This window comes from Capricornis sumatraensis, chromosome 8 (genome assembly GCF_032405125.1).
Source record: "Capricornis sumatraensis isolate serow.1 chromosome 8, serow.2, whole genome shotgun sequence".
Taxonomy (NCBI): Eukaryota; Metazoa; Chordata; class Mammalia; order Artiodactyla; family Bovidae; genus Capricornis; species Capricornis sumatraensis.
The window spans coordinates 49,649,939-49,667,819 of record NC_091076.1 but is presented as its reverse complement, the minus strand read 5'-3'; the positions used below and the strand labels follow the sequence as shown (position 1 = coordinate 49,667,819).

The 17,881-nt window shown below is 38.2% G+C and overlaps 1 protein-coding gene across 1 annotated transcript in view; it reads right to left on the bottom strand.

The window, feature by feature from the left end:
* HEPHL1 (hephaestin like 1) overlaps nt 1-17,881 on the bottom strand; it is an 87,391-nt gene that overhangs the window by 48,813 nt on the left and 20,697 nt on the right. Inside the window, exons 2-5 of the mRNA XM_068977570.1 lie at nt 16,869-17,113; nt 9,380-9,592; nt 8,576-8,755; nt 1,464-1,718 (exon numbers count right to left, since the gene is read on the bottom strand). Of these exons, the coding sequence (XP_068833671.1) occupies nt 1,464-1,718; nt 8,576-8,755; nt 9,380-9,592; nt 16,869-17,113 (893 nt within the window). The remainder of the gene's footprint in view (nt 1-1,463; nt 1,719-8,575; nt 8,756-9,379; nt 9,593-16,868; nt 17,114-17,881) is intronic.

Genomic DNA, 17,881 nt, shown 5'->3' with positions numbered 1-17,881 from the left:
TTTAGCTTCCTAAATCTTCTTAAATCACTTGTGTCTAGTGATCTAAAAGGGCTTGCTATTACCTTCCAGGGGCTTCCCAGATAGCGTTAATGGTCAAGAACCTGCCTGCCAATGCAGGAGAAGTAATATACATGAGTTCAGTCCCTGGGTTGGGAAGATCCCCTGGAGGAGGGCATAGCAACCCACTCCAGTATTCTTGCCTGGAGAATCCCACAGACAGAGGAACCTGATGGACTGTAGTCCATAGGGTCGCCAAGAGTCGACCTTGGTGACAAGGTACAAACACAACTGAAGGGACTCAGCATGTATGCACGCATTACCTTCCAGACATTGCTTAGCCTTGCCATTCAAAACTGCTCCCTTGAGGCCCAAACTGCCTCTCTAAAACATCTGCTTCATCACTCCTCTAACATGAACCTAAGGCCAGCTAAGTAGACTTACTCCATGTGGTCCCAAGGAACCTGGACCGAATCATTCAACAGGTATTTAAGTCAACAAATGCTTATCTTTACCTTTCAAAGGATTTTGCACCTGTCATTGGGTTGTGTCTCAATATAAGGAAGAACTCTCATGGAGCAGCCCAAGAACTCTCATGAAATGGGCTGCTACAATTACTAGGCTGGGGTTATGCACACCACTCTATATAAAATAGATCATCAACAAGGACCTACTGTAGAGCACAGGTAACTATACTCAGTACTCTGTAATATGGGAAACTTACACGGGAAAAGAATCTGAAGAAGAATGGATATTTGAATATGTATAACTCATTTTTATGTACACCTGAAACTAACACATCATACATTAATCAATTATACTCCAATATAAAATTTTTTAAAAAAATTTTAAAGAGACGTCCAAAAAGGGAATTCAAGAATTGGATAGGGAGGTGGCACAGATTATCTTGAAATCCTTTTCTGGTTGGACCAGATTATCTATAAATTCCAATTTCTGATTGTAAAGTTTGTTCTATTTATAATTGCCCATGTGTTTTTCCCAGCTCATGTTGCTTCTCCTACTTGGAAAGCCTTTTTCTTCTTCTTCATCTATCAGATTCCTACCCATACTTCTAGGTTCAGATTAGGGACCCCCTCATTAGGTAGTCCCTCTGACTGTTCCAGTAAAGTGACAAAGCTCAAAGAGCATTTATCATTCTGCCTCAAATTTTATTCATTTTGTAAATGTATAACTGTATTTGATTACTAGATTTCAGGTTCCAGGAAGGTCTTATCAATTTTTTCAATCATCTCTTACCTGGTTCATAGGAGGTAATTAATTAATAAATATCTATCAATAAGATGCCAAATAGGCATTATACATTTTCCTATGTTTAATATTTAATTGTAATAAATATAACACAGACAAGAAGCCATCCATTAGCATGCACTGAAGTGAGCACCGTTGACTGTGTGGTTTAATTGTACTATTGTAACCATTTCCACACTGGCCTCCATCCTTTTTACCTTGGAGGTGATCACTGACTTGGCAGGTTATCATCCACTTTCCAGGATTCTCAACTATCATTTCTATTGTCAGGAAGGTGGCTGGGAACAGGTTGACGACATCAGTCCGATGCCCTCTGCTGATGAAGGTGTTACCATAAAAATAGATGGAATGGATGTCTATCTCATTCCCCATCCCAAACAGGTGCCAGGACACTGATTCACCAACGCACATATCAGGTTCAGGGAAGTTTCCAAAGAGGTATCCATTGAGCGCTGAAAAACAGAAACACCAGTAAAAGACACTCCCCTGCAGAGCCCAGGAGAACCAGAAACAATGGTAATACATACTCTAGCACAGGGAAAAACTAGCACAGATCACTGGGTTGCAATATTTTTGTGCAGAAAAAAACGTGGCTTCTTTGATAAAATGCAGTCCCCAAAAGAATGAAAAGCATTAGTCTTTTTAAGAGAAAATCACTCAATAAAAGTGATCAGCAATAGGAACACAGCCCTGAGCTGCTCTGTGAAGACAATGAGATCAAGAGTAAACCAAAGCACTGTTTATAATTCCAGGACAGCTTGACCACCTCCTACTTCCACCTCTATTTGCATATTTACCATCCCCACCAGATCTGTTCTGTGTAACTAGAAACCCTGTCTTACCTCACGTTGGGAAAGTTGACATATAGTAGCTATTTAAGTGACAAAAGTATGCAGCAAGAAGAAAAAGAAATAATTAGAATGGAGGAATGAGGCAGTTCAGTTCAGTCACTCAGTTGTGCCCGGTTCTCTGTGAACCCATGGACTGCAGCACGCCAGGCGTCCCTGTCCATCACCAACTACTGGAGCTTGCTTAAACTCATGTCCATCCAGTCCATGATGCCATCAACCATCTCATCCTCTGTCATCCCCTTCTCCTCCTGCCCTCAATCACTCCCAGCATCAGGGTCTTTTCAAGTGAATCAGCTCTTCACATCACGTGGCCAGAGTATTGGAGTTTCAGCTTCAGCATCAGTCCTTCCAACGAATATTCAGGACTGGTCTCCTTTAGGATGGACTGGTTGAATCTCCTTGCAGTCCAAAGGACTCTCAAGAGTCTTCTCCAACACCACAGTTCAAAAGCATCAGTTCTTCGGTGGTCAGTTTTCTTTATGGTCTAATTCTCGTATCCATACATGACTACTGGAAAATCCATAGCTTTGACTAGATGGACCTTTGCTGGCAAAGTAATGTCTCTGCTTTTTAATATGCTGTCTAGGTTGGTCAAAACTTTTCTTCCAAGGAGCAAGCGTCTTTTAATTTCATGGCTGCAGTCACCATCTGCAGTGATTTTTGGAGCCCAAAAAAATAAAGTCTGTCACTGTTTCTATTGTTTCCCCATTTATTTGCCCTGAAGTGATGGGACCAGATGCCTTGATCTTAGTTTTCTGAATGTTGAGTTTTAAGCAAGCTTAAAGGAATGAGGCATGTTATCATTATTATTATTATTATTATTATTATTATTATTGCCATTTCTCCCATCCCCATTCCCTGCCTGTTGTAACCACCAGTATGATCTCTGGATCTATGACCTTGGTTTTGAGGAGTTTGCTTGTTTGTTAGATTCCACATATAAAAAAGATAATACAGCATTTGTCTTCTGTGTCTGGCTTATTTCACTTAGTATAATGCCCTAAAAGTCCATCATGCTGTTGCGAATGGAGAGGTCATTCTTTTTTTATGGCTGAATGTTCCACTTAATATTCCTTTATTATATGCCACAATTTCTTTATCCATTCATCCATCAGTGGACACATGCTGTTTCCATATATTGGCCATTGCAAAAAAAAAAAATGCTGCAGTGAACATGAAGGGGTGTGTATGTCCTTTTGAATCAGTGTTTTCATTTTCTTCAGATAAATACCCATGAGTAGCTTTGCTGAATCTTATGTTAGGTTTTTATTTTTAGTCTTATCTATACTGATTTTCATAGTGGTTACACCAATTTACATTAGTTATTTCTTGATAACTGCCATTCTAACAGGCATGAGATGATATTTCATTGTGGTTTTGATTTGCATTTCCCTGATGAGTAATGATTCTGAAGGAGATCAACCCTGGGATTTCTTTGGAAGGAATGATGCTAAAGCTGAAGCTCCAGTACTTTGGCCACCTCATGCGAAGAGTTGGCTCATTGGAAAAGACTCTGATGCTGGGAGGGATTGGGGACAGGAGGAGAAGGGGACGACCGAGGATGAGATGGCTGGATGGCATCACGGACTCTATGGACGTGAGTCTGAGTGAACTCTGGGAGATGGTGATGGACAGGGAGGCCTGGCATGCTGTGATTCATGGGGTCGCAAAGAGTCGGACATGACTGAGTGACTGAACTGAACTGAACTGAACTGATGAGTAATGATGTTGAGTACCTATTGGCCATCTGTATTTCTTATTTAGAAAAATATCTATTCAGATATTCTGTTCATTTTTAAAATAAGGTTGTTTGGCTTTTTGTCACTGAATTGTATGAGTTCTTTATATATTTTGGATATTATTTCCTTATCAGGTGTATGATTTGCAAATATTTTCTCCCATTCAGTTGGTTGCTTTTCCTCATTGATGGTTTCCTTTGCTGTGCAGAAGTTTTTAGTTTGATATAGTTCTACTTGTTTATTTTTGCTTTTATTGCTTTTGCTTTGGTGTCAGATTCAAAAAATCACTGCCAAGACCTATGTCAAGGAGCTCACCACCTATGTTTTCTTATAGGAGTTCTATACTTTCAGATCTTACTTTCAAGTCTTTAATCCAACTTGAGTTAATTTTTGCATATATGTAAGATAGTGGTCCAGTTTCACTCTTTTGCATGTGGCTGTTCAATTTTCCCAACACCATTTATTGAAGAGACTGTCCTTTTTCTCCTATATATACTTGCAAGGGCTTATTTCATGGCTGTCTGTTCTGTTCCATTGATCTCTGTGTCTGTTTTTAATTCCAGTATCGAATTACTATCAGTTGAGTTCCGTTCAGTCACTCAGTCATGTTCAACTCTTTGTGACCCCATGAAAGGCAGCATGCCAGGCCTCCCTGTCCATCACCAACTCCCGGAGTCCACCCAAACCCATGTCCATTGAGTCGGTGATGCCATCCAACCATCTCATCCTCTGTCAGCCCCCTCTCCTCCTGCCCTCAATCTTTCCCAACATCAGGGTCTTTTCAGATGAGTCAGCTCTTTGCATCAGCTCTTTGCATCAGCTTTTGGCATTCAGCTTCAGCATCAGTCCTTCCAGTGAATATTCAGGACTTATTTCCTTTAAGATGGACTGGTTGGATGACCTTGCAGTCCAAGGGACTCTCAAGAATCTTCTCCAACACCGCAATTCAAAAGCATCAATTCTTTGGCCCTCAGCTTTCTTTGTAGTCCAACTCTCACATCCATACATGACCACTGGCAAAACCATAGCCTTGACTAAACGGACCTTTGTTGGCAAAGTAATGTCTCTGTTTTTAATATGCTGTCTAGGTTTGTCATAACTTTCCTTCCAAGGAGTAAACATCTTTTACTTTCATGGCTGCAGTCACCATCTGCAGTGATTTGGGAACCTAGAAAAATAAAGTCTGACATTGTTTCCTCTGTTTCCCCATCTATTTCCCATGAAGTGATGGGACTGGATGCCATGATCTTAGTTTTCTGATGTTGAGCTTTAAGCCAACTTTTCACTCTCCTCTTTCACTTTAATGAAGAGGCTATTCAGTTCTTCTTCACTTTCTGCCATAAGGGTGGTGTCATCTGCATATCTGAAGATACTGATATTTCTCCTGGCAATCTTGATTCCAGCTTGTGCTTCCTCCAGCCCAGCGTTTCTCATGATGTCCTCTGCATGTAAGTTAAATAAGCAGGGGGACAATATACAGCCTTGACGTACTCCTTTTCCTATTTGGAACCAGTCTGTTGTTCCATGTCCAGTTCTAACTGTTACTTCCTGACCTGCATACAGATTTCTCAAGAGGCAGGTCAGGTGGTCTGGTATTCCCATCTCTTTAAGAATTTTCCACAATTTATTGTGATCCACACAGTCAAAGGCTTTGGCATAGTCAATAGAGCAGAAATAAATGTTTGAATTAGTATAGTTTTGTAAGAAAATCAAGGAGCACAATCCCTCTAGCTTTGTTCTTTTTTAAGATTATTTTGGCTATTGGGGGTCTTTAGTGGTTCCATACAAATTTTAGATTGTTTTTTTCTATTTTTGTAAAAATGATATACCATTGAGATTGAAATAGGGATTGCACTGTGTCTATAGATTGCCTTGAATATTTTAACAATGAGTATTTTAACAATATTAATTCATCTACTCCATGGATGCAAAATATCTTTCCACTTCTTTGTGTCTTCTTAAATTTTTTTATTTAATATCATAGTTTTCAATATATGGGATTTTCACCTCTTTGGTTAAATTTATTCCTAGATATTTTATTCCCTTTGATGAAATTGTAAATGAGGTTGCTTTCTTAACTTCTCTTTCAGATAATTCATTATTAATGTAAAGAAATGCAACAGATTTTTGTGTATTGATTTTATATCCCTCTAATTTAGTGGAGTCGTTAGCTTTTCTATATGTAATATCATGTCATCTGCAAATAGAAACAGTCACTTCTTTGTTTCAGATTTGGATGATTTTTATTTCTTTTCCTTGCCTAACTGCTCTGGCTAGGACTTCCAACACCATGTTGAATAAAAATGGCAATAGTGTGCATCCTTCTCTTGTTCCTGACCTTAGAGGACTAGCTTTCAGCTTTTGCCATTGAGTATAACCTTAGCTGTGGGCTTGTCATATATGGTCTTTGTTATGTTAAGGTGTGTTCCATTTATACTCTGTTAAGGGTTTTTATCCTAAATGGATGTTGAATTTTGTCAGATGCTTTTTCTATGTCTCTTATGATAATCGTATATTTTTATGCTTAATTTTATTATTGTGGCATACAACTTTAATGGATTTGTGGAAGCTGAACCATCCTTTCATTCTTGGAATAAATCTCACTTAATCATGGTTATGAAACTTTTAATGTATTGCTGAATCTGGCTTGCTGATATTGTGTCGAGTATTTTTACATCTATTTTCATCAGGAATATTAGCCTGTATTTTTTCTATTTTTGTGTGGCATCCTTGTCTGGTTTTGGTATCAACACAATGCTGGCTTCATAAAACATGTTTGGAAGAGTTTCTCCCTCTTCTGTTTTTTTGGAAGATTCTGAGAAGAATTGGTATTAATTCTTCTTTGAATGTTTGATGGAATTAACCAAAGAAGCCATCTGTTCCCGGACTTTTGTTAGTTGAAAGGTTTTTGATTACTGATTACTACTTGCTATTAATCAGTCTGTTCAGAGTTTATTCCATCATGATTCAGTCTTGGTGGGCTGTATGTTTCTAGGAACTTACGCATTTCTTATTGGAGAAGGCAATGGCACCCCACTCCATACTCTTGGCTGGAAAATCCCATGGATTGAGGAGCCTGGTAGGCTGCAGTCCAGGGGGTCATGAAGAGTCTGACACAACTGAGTGACTTCACTTTCACTTTTCACTTTCATGCATTGGTGAAGGAAATGGCAACCCACGCCAATGTTCTTGCCTGGAGAATCGCAGGGATGGGGGAGCCTGGTGGGCTGCTGTCTCTGGGGTCGCACAGAGTCAGACACGACTGAAGCGACTTAGCAGCAGCATGCATTTCTTATAGGTTATCTAACATGTTGGCATATATTTGTTCATGGTAATCTCTTATCATCCTTTGTGTTTCTCATCTTTCATTTCTGATTTTGCTTATTTGAGTTCTTTCTCTTTTTTTCTTAGTGAGTCTAATTAATTATTTTAGTGTCTATTTTATTTTTGTTTTGCCCTTTCTGCTCTAATCTTCTTTATTTCCTTTCTTCCAGTAACTTTGGGCTCAATTTGTTCTTTATCTAGTTCTTGAGGTGTAAATTTAGCTTGCTTACTTGAAACTTTTCTTGTTTTCTGAGGTAGGCATTTATCAATATGAACTTCCCCCTTAGAATTCTTTTTGCTGTATCCCATAAAATTTTATATATTATAGTTCCATTTTCATTTGTTTCAAGCTTTTAAAAAATTTCTTTTTAGAGTTCTTATTCAACCTGTTGACTGTTTAGTAACATGCTGTTTAATTCCACATGTTTGTAAATTTTCCACTTTTATTCATATAATTAATTTCATACCATTGTGATCAGAAAAGATGCTTTATATGATTTCAGTCCTCTTAAATGTATTAAGACTTATTTGGGGCCTAACATATGCTCTGTCTTGAAAAATGTTCCATGTGCTCTTGAGAAGGACGAGTATCCTATTGTTTTTGGATGGAATGTTCTATAAATATCTGTTAAGTCCATCTGATCTAACATGTTGTTTAACACCAGTATTTCCTAATTGATTTTCTTTCTGGACACCTACATTCATATAAGTAGGGTATTAAAGTACTTTATTATTATGTATTGCTGTCTGTTTTGCCCTTTATGTCTGTTAATACTTGCTTTATATATATATATATATAAGTTCTCCTATGTTGGGTGCATGAATATTTTAAATGTTATCTATTCTTGTTGAATTTACCCCTTTATAATTATGTACACCATTTTTGCAATCTTACTATAGCCCTTGTTTTAAAGTCAATTTAAAGTCTGATGTAAGTGTAGCTACTCCACCTTTCTTTTGGTTTCTATTTGCATGGAATAATTTTTTCCATCCATTCAGTGTCCGTCTATATGTGTCCTTACAATTAAGGAGTGTCTCTTGTAGGTAATGTAATACATAGGTCTTGGCTTGGTTGTTGTTGCTGTTTAATCTATTTAGTCCCTCTGTGTCTTTTGATTTGAGAATGTAGTCTATTTACATTTAATTGTTGATAAGTACATGCTTATTACCATTTTGTTCATTGCTCTCTGTTCTTGTGACTCCTCTCTGTTCCTTTCTTCTTCTTTGCTTTAGGTTCTGACTGGTATTATGTTGCATCACTTTCTTATTATTCTCATCACTAAGTTATAAATCTTGGAAAGCTTGGTTTGCTATTTCTATGTATTTTGTATCCCTTGTAGTGCCAGATACACAAAAGACAGTTGGTATGTACTTGATAACATGGGAGACACTCACCATGCATTTTGTTACTTCTCTGGAAAACAGCATCTTTTTTGTCAACTGAATCAGGATCAGTGCAGAATTGTCTGATATTTTCATCGAGGTACCAGCTTTGATTCTCATCCACAAGAGTGAACATTATAACAAACTCCTGGTCTACATCAGTCCTTGTTCCTGAATAGCTGTGCAGGACACCTATCAGGAACATTAAAGGAGTAGGAAAAGTTCAAAGTGGACTAAACCAAGATGAGCTTTTCTTCCTGTCAATAGAATCAGATAAATGTGAAGATTTTCAAAGACCTATATCTACAAGAGTAACCCACAACATAAAAGCAGTGAAGGGCTTTGATGGAAATGACAGAACCATAGAAAAGTCATGAAACAGAAATTCTCACAACCACAGACTTGGAAACCTGGCTATCCTTAAAAGAAATATACTTTATTGATAAAACATAGATACATTAAATCAATTAATAGGGTACAAAGCAGCAAGGTGATTATGTGGGTGAAATAATAAAGCAAAGTATCCCTGGTTATTTGAGTACATTTTACACTCTCCTATGTGTGGTGTCAGTGTGTAGTTTTTGCATATAAGTTTCAGAATGCTATGATGGTTTTAGGCAGAAGTCTGAGTTATTCTCCCTGCTATGGATCTTCTATGTTAGGAGAATTTCTTTAATCTTACAGAAAGTTTGGAAGAAGAGACACACTCTGTGTGATACAAGGGGGGTGGGCAAGAAAAGACCTGAAGACTATATTACACTTTTCAGCACACTTAGGAAGAGGTTTCTAGGCACAGAGGGGGAGAAGACATCTTACCTTCTTTGCACACCAGCAGTGGGCCAATTAGCCCAGAACAGATGTCCTTAGGGGCATCAATATGTGAATGGTACACCCAAGTCAGGCAGTTTGCATCTGCTGGGGCAGGAGCATATTCTTCTCTCACTGGCCAGACGTAGGTATAGTTTTTGCCAGGAGGAACCATGTCATCAACCTTGTTCCTTCCAGATGTTCCATCTGGATACAGGGCTCCTTTCAAGAAAAATGAAACAGTTAAAACACAAAGATCACACATTATAGTGGAAAGGGCCAGAGCTTTGAAATCAAACATATATCAGCTAAAATTTATTTGCTACGGGACTTGAGACTTGTTACTTAAATTCTCACTGCCTTGGTTTTCTACCAATAAAGCTGGAATCTACCCCCACAGAGATGTAAGAACTATGTGAGGCATTGCATATTGTGTCCTGCACAGAGTCAGATACTTAGTAAATTTTTAAGAAAAGGTATACAAGAATACACAGAAGAATTATACCAAAAAGATCTTAATGACTTAGATAACCACAATGCTGCAGTCACCTAGAGCCAGACATCTTGGTCTATGAAGTCAAGTGGGCCTCAGGAAACATTACTGCAAACGAAGCTAGTGGAGGTTGTAGAATTCTAACTGAGCTATTTAAAGTCCTAAAAGATGATGCTGTTAATTAAAGTGCTGCACTCAATACACCAGCAAATTTGAAAACTCAGCAATGGCTACAAGACTGGAAAAGACTGGTTTTCATTCTAATCCCAAAGAAGAGCAATACCAAAGAATATTCACAGTAACAGACAATCGTGCTCATTTCACATGTTAATAAGATTATGCTCAAAATCCTTCAAGCTAGGCTTCAGCAGTATGTGAACTGAGAGCTTCTAGATGTACAAGCTGGACTTAGAAAAGGCAAAGGCTTTTATGTAGTCAATGAAGCAGAAGTAGATGTTTTTCTGGAGTTCCCTTGCTTTCTCTATGATTTAATTTATGTTGGCAAGGGAATTCCAGAAAAACATCTACTTCTGCTTCATTGACTTGACTGTGGGGATCACAACACACTGCAGAAAATTCTTAAAGAGATGCAAATATCAAACCACTTTACCTGTCTCCTGAGAAACCTGTGTGCAGGCCAAGAAGCAACAGTTAGAATGTTACACAGAACAATGGACTGATTCAAAATGGGGAAAGGAGTATATCAAGGCTGCATATTGTCACCTTGTGTATTTATGCAGAGAATATCATGTGAAAGGCTGGGCTGGATGAAGCACAAGCTGGAATCAAGATTGCCAGGAGAAATATCAACAACTTCAGATATGCAGATGACACCACCCTAATGGCAGAAAGCAAAGAGGAACTAAAGAACCTCTAATGAAGGTGAAAGACAAAAGTGAAAAACTTGGCTTAAAACTCAATTTTCAAAAAACTAACATCATGGCATTTGTGCTCATCACTTTATGGCAAACAGATGGAGAAAAGATGGAAATAGTGGCAGATTTTCTTTTCTTGGGCTCCAAAATCACTGCAGACAGTGACTGCAGCCATGAAATTAAAAGACACCGGTTCCTTGGAAGGAAAGCTATGACAAACCTGGACAGTGTATTAAAAAACAGACTCATCATTTTTCCTACAAAGGTCCATCTAGTCAAAGCAATGTTGGTTTTTTTTTTTCAGTCATTATGTACAGAAGTGAGAGTTGGACCATAAAGAAGGCTGAGCATTGAGGAATTGATGCTTTCAAATTGTGGTGCTGGAGATTCTTGAGAGTCCCTTGGACTGCAAAGAGATCAAACCAGTCCATTCTAATGGAAACCAACCCTGAATATTCACTGGAAAGACTGATACTAAAGCTGAAGCTCTAATACTTTGTCCACCTGATGTGAAGAGCTGACTCATTGGAAAAGATCCTGATGCTGGGAAAGACTGAAGGCAAGAGGAGAAGGGGGCAATGGAGGGCAAGATGGTGGATGGCATCACCGACTCAATGGACATGAGTTTGAGCAAGCTCCAGGAGATAGTGAAGGATAGGGAATACTGGCATGCTGCAGTTCATGGGGTTACGAGAGTCAGACACTACTTAGTGACTGAACAACAGCAACACCAACAAGTTAAAATAGAAGCCGGTTCCAGGTGTATTCAAGTCCTTAAGGTAAAAGGTAAAATTGTAAAGCTTTAAGAAGGTAAAATGGGAGAATATCTTCATGATTTTAGAATAGGAAGCTTTTTAAAATAATTATAAAATGTACTGATTGTTAAAGAAAGCACTGACAAATTTTTACCACAATTACACTTATGAGCTATTGCACAATGAAGGAAACTTAAGCAAAGTGAAAAGACAGCCTTCAGAATGGGAGGAAATAATAGCAAATGAAGCAACGGACAAAGAATTAATCTCAAAAATATACAAGCAAGTCCTGCAGCTCAATTCCAGAAAAATAAATGACCCAATCAAAAAATGGGCCAAAGAACTAAACAGACGTTTCTCCAAAGAAGACATACAGATGGCTAACAAACACACGAAAAGATGCTCAACATCACTCATTATCAGAGAAATGCAAATCAAAACCACAATGAGGTACCATCTCATACCGGTCAGAATGGCTGCTATCCAAAAGTCTACAAGCAATAAATGCTGGAAAGAGGGTGAAGAAAAGGGAATCGTCATACACTGTTGGTGGGAATGCAAACTAGTACAGTCACTATACAGAACAGTGTGGAGATTCCTTAAAAAACTGGAAATTGCTTGGGGCTGGTGCACTGGGATGACCTGGAGGGATGGTACAGGAAGGGAGGTGGGAAGGGGGTTCAGGATGGGGAACACCTGTATGCCCCTGGTGGATTCATGTTGATGTGTGGCAGAACCAATACAATATTGTGAAGTAATTAGCCTCCAATTAAAATAAATAAATTTAAATTAAAAAAAAAAACACCTGGAAATAGAACTGCCATATGACCTAGCAATCCCTGCGGGGCATACATACTGAGGAAACCAGAATTGAAAGAGACATGTGTACCCCAATATTCATCACAGCACTGTTTACAATAGCCAAGACATGGACACAACCTAGATGTCCATCAGCAGACGAATGGATAAGAAAGCGGTGGTACATATACACAGTGGAATATTACTCAGCTATTAAAAAGAACGCATTTGATTCAGTTCTAATGAGGTGGATGAAACTGAAGCTTATCATACAAAGTGAAGTAAGTCAGAGAGAAAAACACCAATACAGTATATTAATGCATATATATGGAATTTAGAAAGATGGTAATGATGACCCTATATTTGAGACAGCAAAAGAGACACAGATATAAAGAACAGAGTTTTGGACTCTGTGGGAGAAGGTGAGAGTGGGATGATTTGAGAGAATAGCGTTGAAACATGTATATTATCATGTGTGAAACAGATCACTAGTCCAAGTTTGATGCATGAAAGCAGGGCACTCAAAGCCGGTGCACTAGGACAACTCTGAGGGATGGGATGGGGAGGGCGGTGGGAGAGGGTTCAGGATGGGAGACACATGTACACCCATGGCTGATTCATGTATCAGCCACGGCAAAAAGCACTACAATATTGTAAAGTAATTAGCCTCCAATTATAATAAATAAATTAATTTTAAAAAGAAAACAAACAAAAAAGAAAGTTAAGAAGTTCTGTTCATTAAAAGATACCTTAAAAGAATGAAAGAGCAAATCACATATTCATGACATACATAACTGATGAAAGGATTCATATTCAAAATAAAGTACTCTTTCAACTAAGTGACAAAAAAAAAAAAAAAACAGAAAATCCCATAGGAAAATAGTAAAGGTATTGGTATGGGATCAGTATTTAGAAAAAAAAATACTTAATTTAATAAATTTCATTACAGGGAAACCCTAGATTACAATGACAATGATATAGCACTATGGACCTAACAAATAGGCAAAAATTTCTAAAGTTGGTAGTATTCAGTGTTGTTGGGAATGTACAACAACTGGAATTTTCATACACTGCTGTTAGGAATATAATTGGTACAACCACTTTGGAAAACCAGAGTTACCTACTAAATTTGAATGTAGGTATGTATATTTTCACTCTTAGATATGTTTCTTAGAGAAACATATGCAACTGGAGCAGAAAACATGTACAAGAATGTTCACAGCAGTATTTCTCAGGAGTCAAAACACAGCAGACCACTCAAATACCTATCAAGAATGTAACAGAAAAGTAAATGATAGTATATTCATATACAGCTAGGTTCAGAAAATGTTTCCTGTGAAAAGTCTGAGTATAAATATTTTAGGCTTTGCAGGTTTCTGTCTCAAAATCTTAGTTTTTCACCCAACTTCATATATATATAAAGCATTCTTAACTCATGGGCTATATAAAAACATGTCCAGTGGACCATAGGTTGCCAATCCCTGATATAGAGGAAAACTGTGCATGCATTCCAAATTGCTTCAGTTTGACTCTTTGAGACCCTATGGCCTGTAGCCCGCCAGGATCTCCTGTCCATGGGATTCTCCAGGCAAGAATACTGGAGTGCGTTGCTATGCCCTCCTCCCTGGATCTTCCCAAGCAAGGGATTGAACCCGAGTCTCTAATGTCTCCTGCACTGGCAGGCAAGTTCTTTACCACTAGCGCCACATGGGAAGCACAAGATGAAAACCACACAGCATCGAAAATGGTCTACAGATGGGAATGGCTATCCACTCCAGTTCTTCCCTGGAGAATTCCATGGACAGAGGAGCTTGGTAGACTGCAGCCAAAATGTCGGACATGTCTGAGCAACTAAAACACACACATAAATTTTGGAGCAGAAATCAGTGAAGGAGGAAATAGAGAACTGTAAAATAGATGAATCCAGAAGTTAGTTAGTTCCTTGAAAATGATCAACAAAATTGAGAAAACTTTATATAGACTGCCAAGAAAGAGAGAGGGCCCCAGTTACCAAAACCAGGAATGAAAAATGGGGTGTCACTCTTACAGAAATTAAAAAGACTATAAAGGGACCATTACAAATAATTTTATGCCAAAGTATTAGACAACTTAGATAAAATTGACAAATTTCTGGAGAGAAACAAGTTACTAAAACTGACTTAAGAATAAATAAAATTGAAATAGACCTAATACACAAAGAAACTGTTTCACAATTAAGACTCTCCCCTCAAAGAAAACCCAGGCTCAGATGGTTTCACTTATAAATTCTATGAAATACTGAGAAGAAATGATGCCAGTCCATTACAGAATCTTTCAGGGAATAGAGAAAGGAATAGTCTCAAATTCACCCTGTGAAGCAAACAGTACCTTGATACCAAAACCAGATTTAAAATATCATAAGAAAGGAAAACTATAGACCAGTACTCCTCATAAGTGTACACCAAAAAATTCTAACAAAATACTAGCAAACAGACCCCAGCAACATATAAAGAGAATTACACACCATGTCCAAATGGAATTTATCCTATGACTGCAAAGTTGGTTTAACATTCAAAAATAAACTAAGGTAATACAACATATTAATAAAATAAAGGACAAAACTACACTCTCATCTCAATGGAGGCAGAAAACAAACAAAATCTAGTACTTATCAAGTTAAAAACTTTTAACAGTCTAGGAGTAGATGGGAATTTCCTTAACCTGATAAAGTATATCTAAGAAAAATCCATGGCTAGCCTCTTGCTTAATGGGAGGGAGACAACATGCTTTCTTCTTCATGAGAACAAGGCAAGAATGTCTGCTCTCACCACTATTATTAAATATTGTCCTGAAGGTTCTAGCCAGTGCAATAAGGCAAAAGAAAAAATTAAAGGTTTACCAATTGGTAAGGAAGAAATAAAACTATGTTTATTCATAGTGGCATGATTCAGTATTTAGAAAATTCCAAGGAACGCTTTAAGCATCTATTAAAAAACAAGTTTAACAAGATAATAGGATTCAAGATAAACATATAAAAACCAATTGTATTTATTCACACTAGCAACAAACAAAAATGAAATTAAGAAAACTATTCTATATATAATATTATCATGAAGAATAAAATACTTCTGAATAAATTGAAAAAAAGAATGCAAATCATGTGCACTATAATCTAAGACATTGTTTAGAGACATTTATGATCTAAATTTTATGCTCAGATTGGAAGAGTCAATATTTTCAAGATGGCAATTCATCTTTCAATGCAGACAACAGTTTTTCCCCAATTGATCAATAAACTCAATGCAATCCTCATCAAAATCAATTAACATTTTTGGTAAAAATTAAAAAGCTGATCTGATATTTATTGATATGAAAATGCAAAGAACCTAGAAAAGCTTAAAAGTCTTTTTTAAAAAAGCAAAGTTGGAGATCTTATACTTACCAATTTCAAAACTTACTATAAATTTATAGTAATCAAGATAACACAGCGTTGGTGAAAGGATAAGCAGATAGAATCAGTAGAATGGTATTGAGAACCCTGAAATAAACCTTTATGGTTATAGTCATTGATTTTCTACTATAGCCTATGATTCGTCTTTTTCCCAATACCTAGAGTCAGTCTCTGATATCTGGTGGGCACCCAGTGGAAGGTTCTTGAAGGTAAAGAAATTTTTGTGCTCACTTGCAACTATTCAGAACTAACCAAATCTGTGACCAAGAGCTTTGGTGCATTTCAGGTGGAGGAAAATGGCCAAGAAAAAAGAGCACTCTGCATCTCCTGTGCATCATCCGTGGTGCCTCCTCTGGCTACTTAGACAGACCTGGTCATGGCAACTGCCCAGCTAGTCTGGCTGCTTTAGGACATTCACCACAATTCAGAAGCTTCCCTTTATGATAAAATGAACTGCATCCGAGGTAATGTAACTGTTTCTGGCATATTCCTCAGAGTCAGGGTGTAGCAGGTTTAGTACTATTTAACCCGTTCCATCTGATCATGAGGGATGAGAAAAATACTTCTGAAGACTGAGAAATATTTCCCATTTCAAAAGTCCAAGCGTGCTGCTTATAATTTTTTTTTTAACCTTAGGAAGAACTCAGGGAACTGCACTATTGAAACTCTTGAAGTGCAAACAAGAACACAGAGCAGCTTCAGAAAGGAAGCACCACAGACAGTACCTTTAAGCAGGGAAGTTGAGGCCCACAGGCACTGTGACACTCTCTCCACAGCCGAGGCTGTTACTGGTGACAGAACATGGGAATCCATCATGCACACTGGTCTTTATCCAATGTGAGACCCGGTCATGACTGATTGACAAGGAAGGTTAGTGTGCCTCGGGGCTGTGCCAGAGCATGTGCCAAGGGACCTCAGCACCTACCTCTGTAGCAACACAGAGGAAGAAAGGAGGAAGGGAGGAAATAAGGGAAAGAAAAAGGAAGAGGAAGAGAAGGTAGGGACAGAGGCAGGTGGGGTGAGGAGGAGGCAGGGAGAAGTTAAAAGAACATGTGTTACCACTGTGCTATTAGATTCCTGCTCACCATAGCTGACAATTGCCTTACTTAAGAAGGAGAGACAAGACACCTATAAGATTGATATTTACCTTCTGAATCTTTGTTGTAGAAAACGCCATGTGGATGCAAGGAGTAAGGGCGGGACGCGAAGTTCTTTAAATGGATGACAATCACATCACCCACTTCAGCCTTCAAGATGGGACCCAAGAATCCAAGCCAGGGAGGCTTGGGGATCTCTTTGGAATAGGTCTCATCTGTGTAGTGTCTGTAAACAGCCTTTTTGTAGAGACTTCCTATCCTGTTGGGCCCTCTTTCCAGATATAAGGTTGCAAGCCTGAAAGTAAGAAGGAAAATATTTTATAATTAAAGCTAAAAGAGAAATCCTAATAGCTTACCTTAATAGTCCATCAAGTGTTTACAAGTATGATTTCCCATTTGGTGTTCACCATAACACTTCAACCTCTGTGGAGTTGGTAAGATTATTCTCAATTTATTAGAGAGGAAATGGAGGCCAAGAGTTTAAGTGACAAGCTGAAAGGCACAAATAGTATTCACAACAAAACTAAAACAGAACCAAGATATTTGCTGTCCATTTGCCCCTTTTCATTCAATACAATCCCATTCACTTTTTCATTTAACACTTTCTATGCACTTACTGCATTCTAAGTAAAAGTTTACGATTCAATATTGAAAAAATTAAGTAACTGCACAGAGCAATTTATGATTAAGTGCCAACCGACTGGTTGATGCAGTGGATATAGGCTCCATTTTTCTAGGGATATATCTATTCACAGAAGGAAAAGATTGCTGTGGATCAAAGAGGTCAGAAACACCTCATGAAAAATGCAGAGATTAAGGAGAAGTAAGATTGGGTAACAAAATGGAAAAGTTGAGGATACTAAGCAGGGGTGGAGCTTGAGCAACAAGGAGGAAGAATTATGGGTGATATGGGGGAGAGTGGTTTATAAGCTGGGGCTCAGGGGAGAATCGGAGAAGGCAATGGCAACCCACTCCAGTACTCTTGCCTGGAAAATCCCATGGACAGAGGAGCCTGGTAGGCTGCAGTCCATGGGGTCGGGAAGAGTTAGACATGACTGAGCAA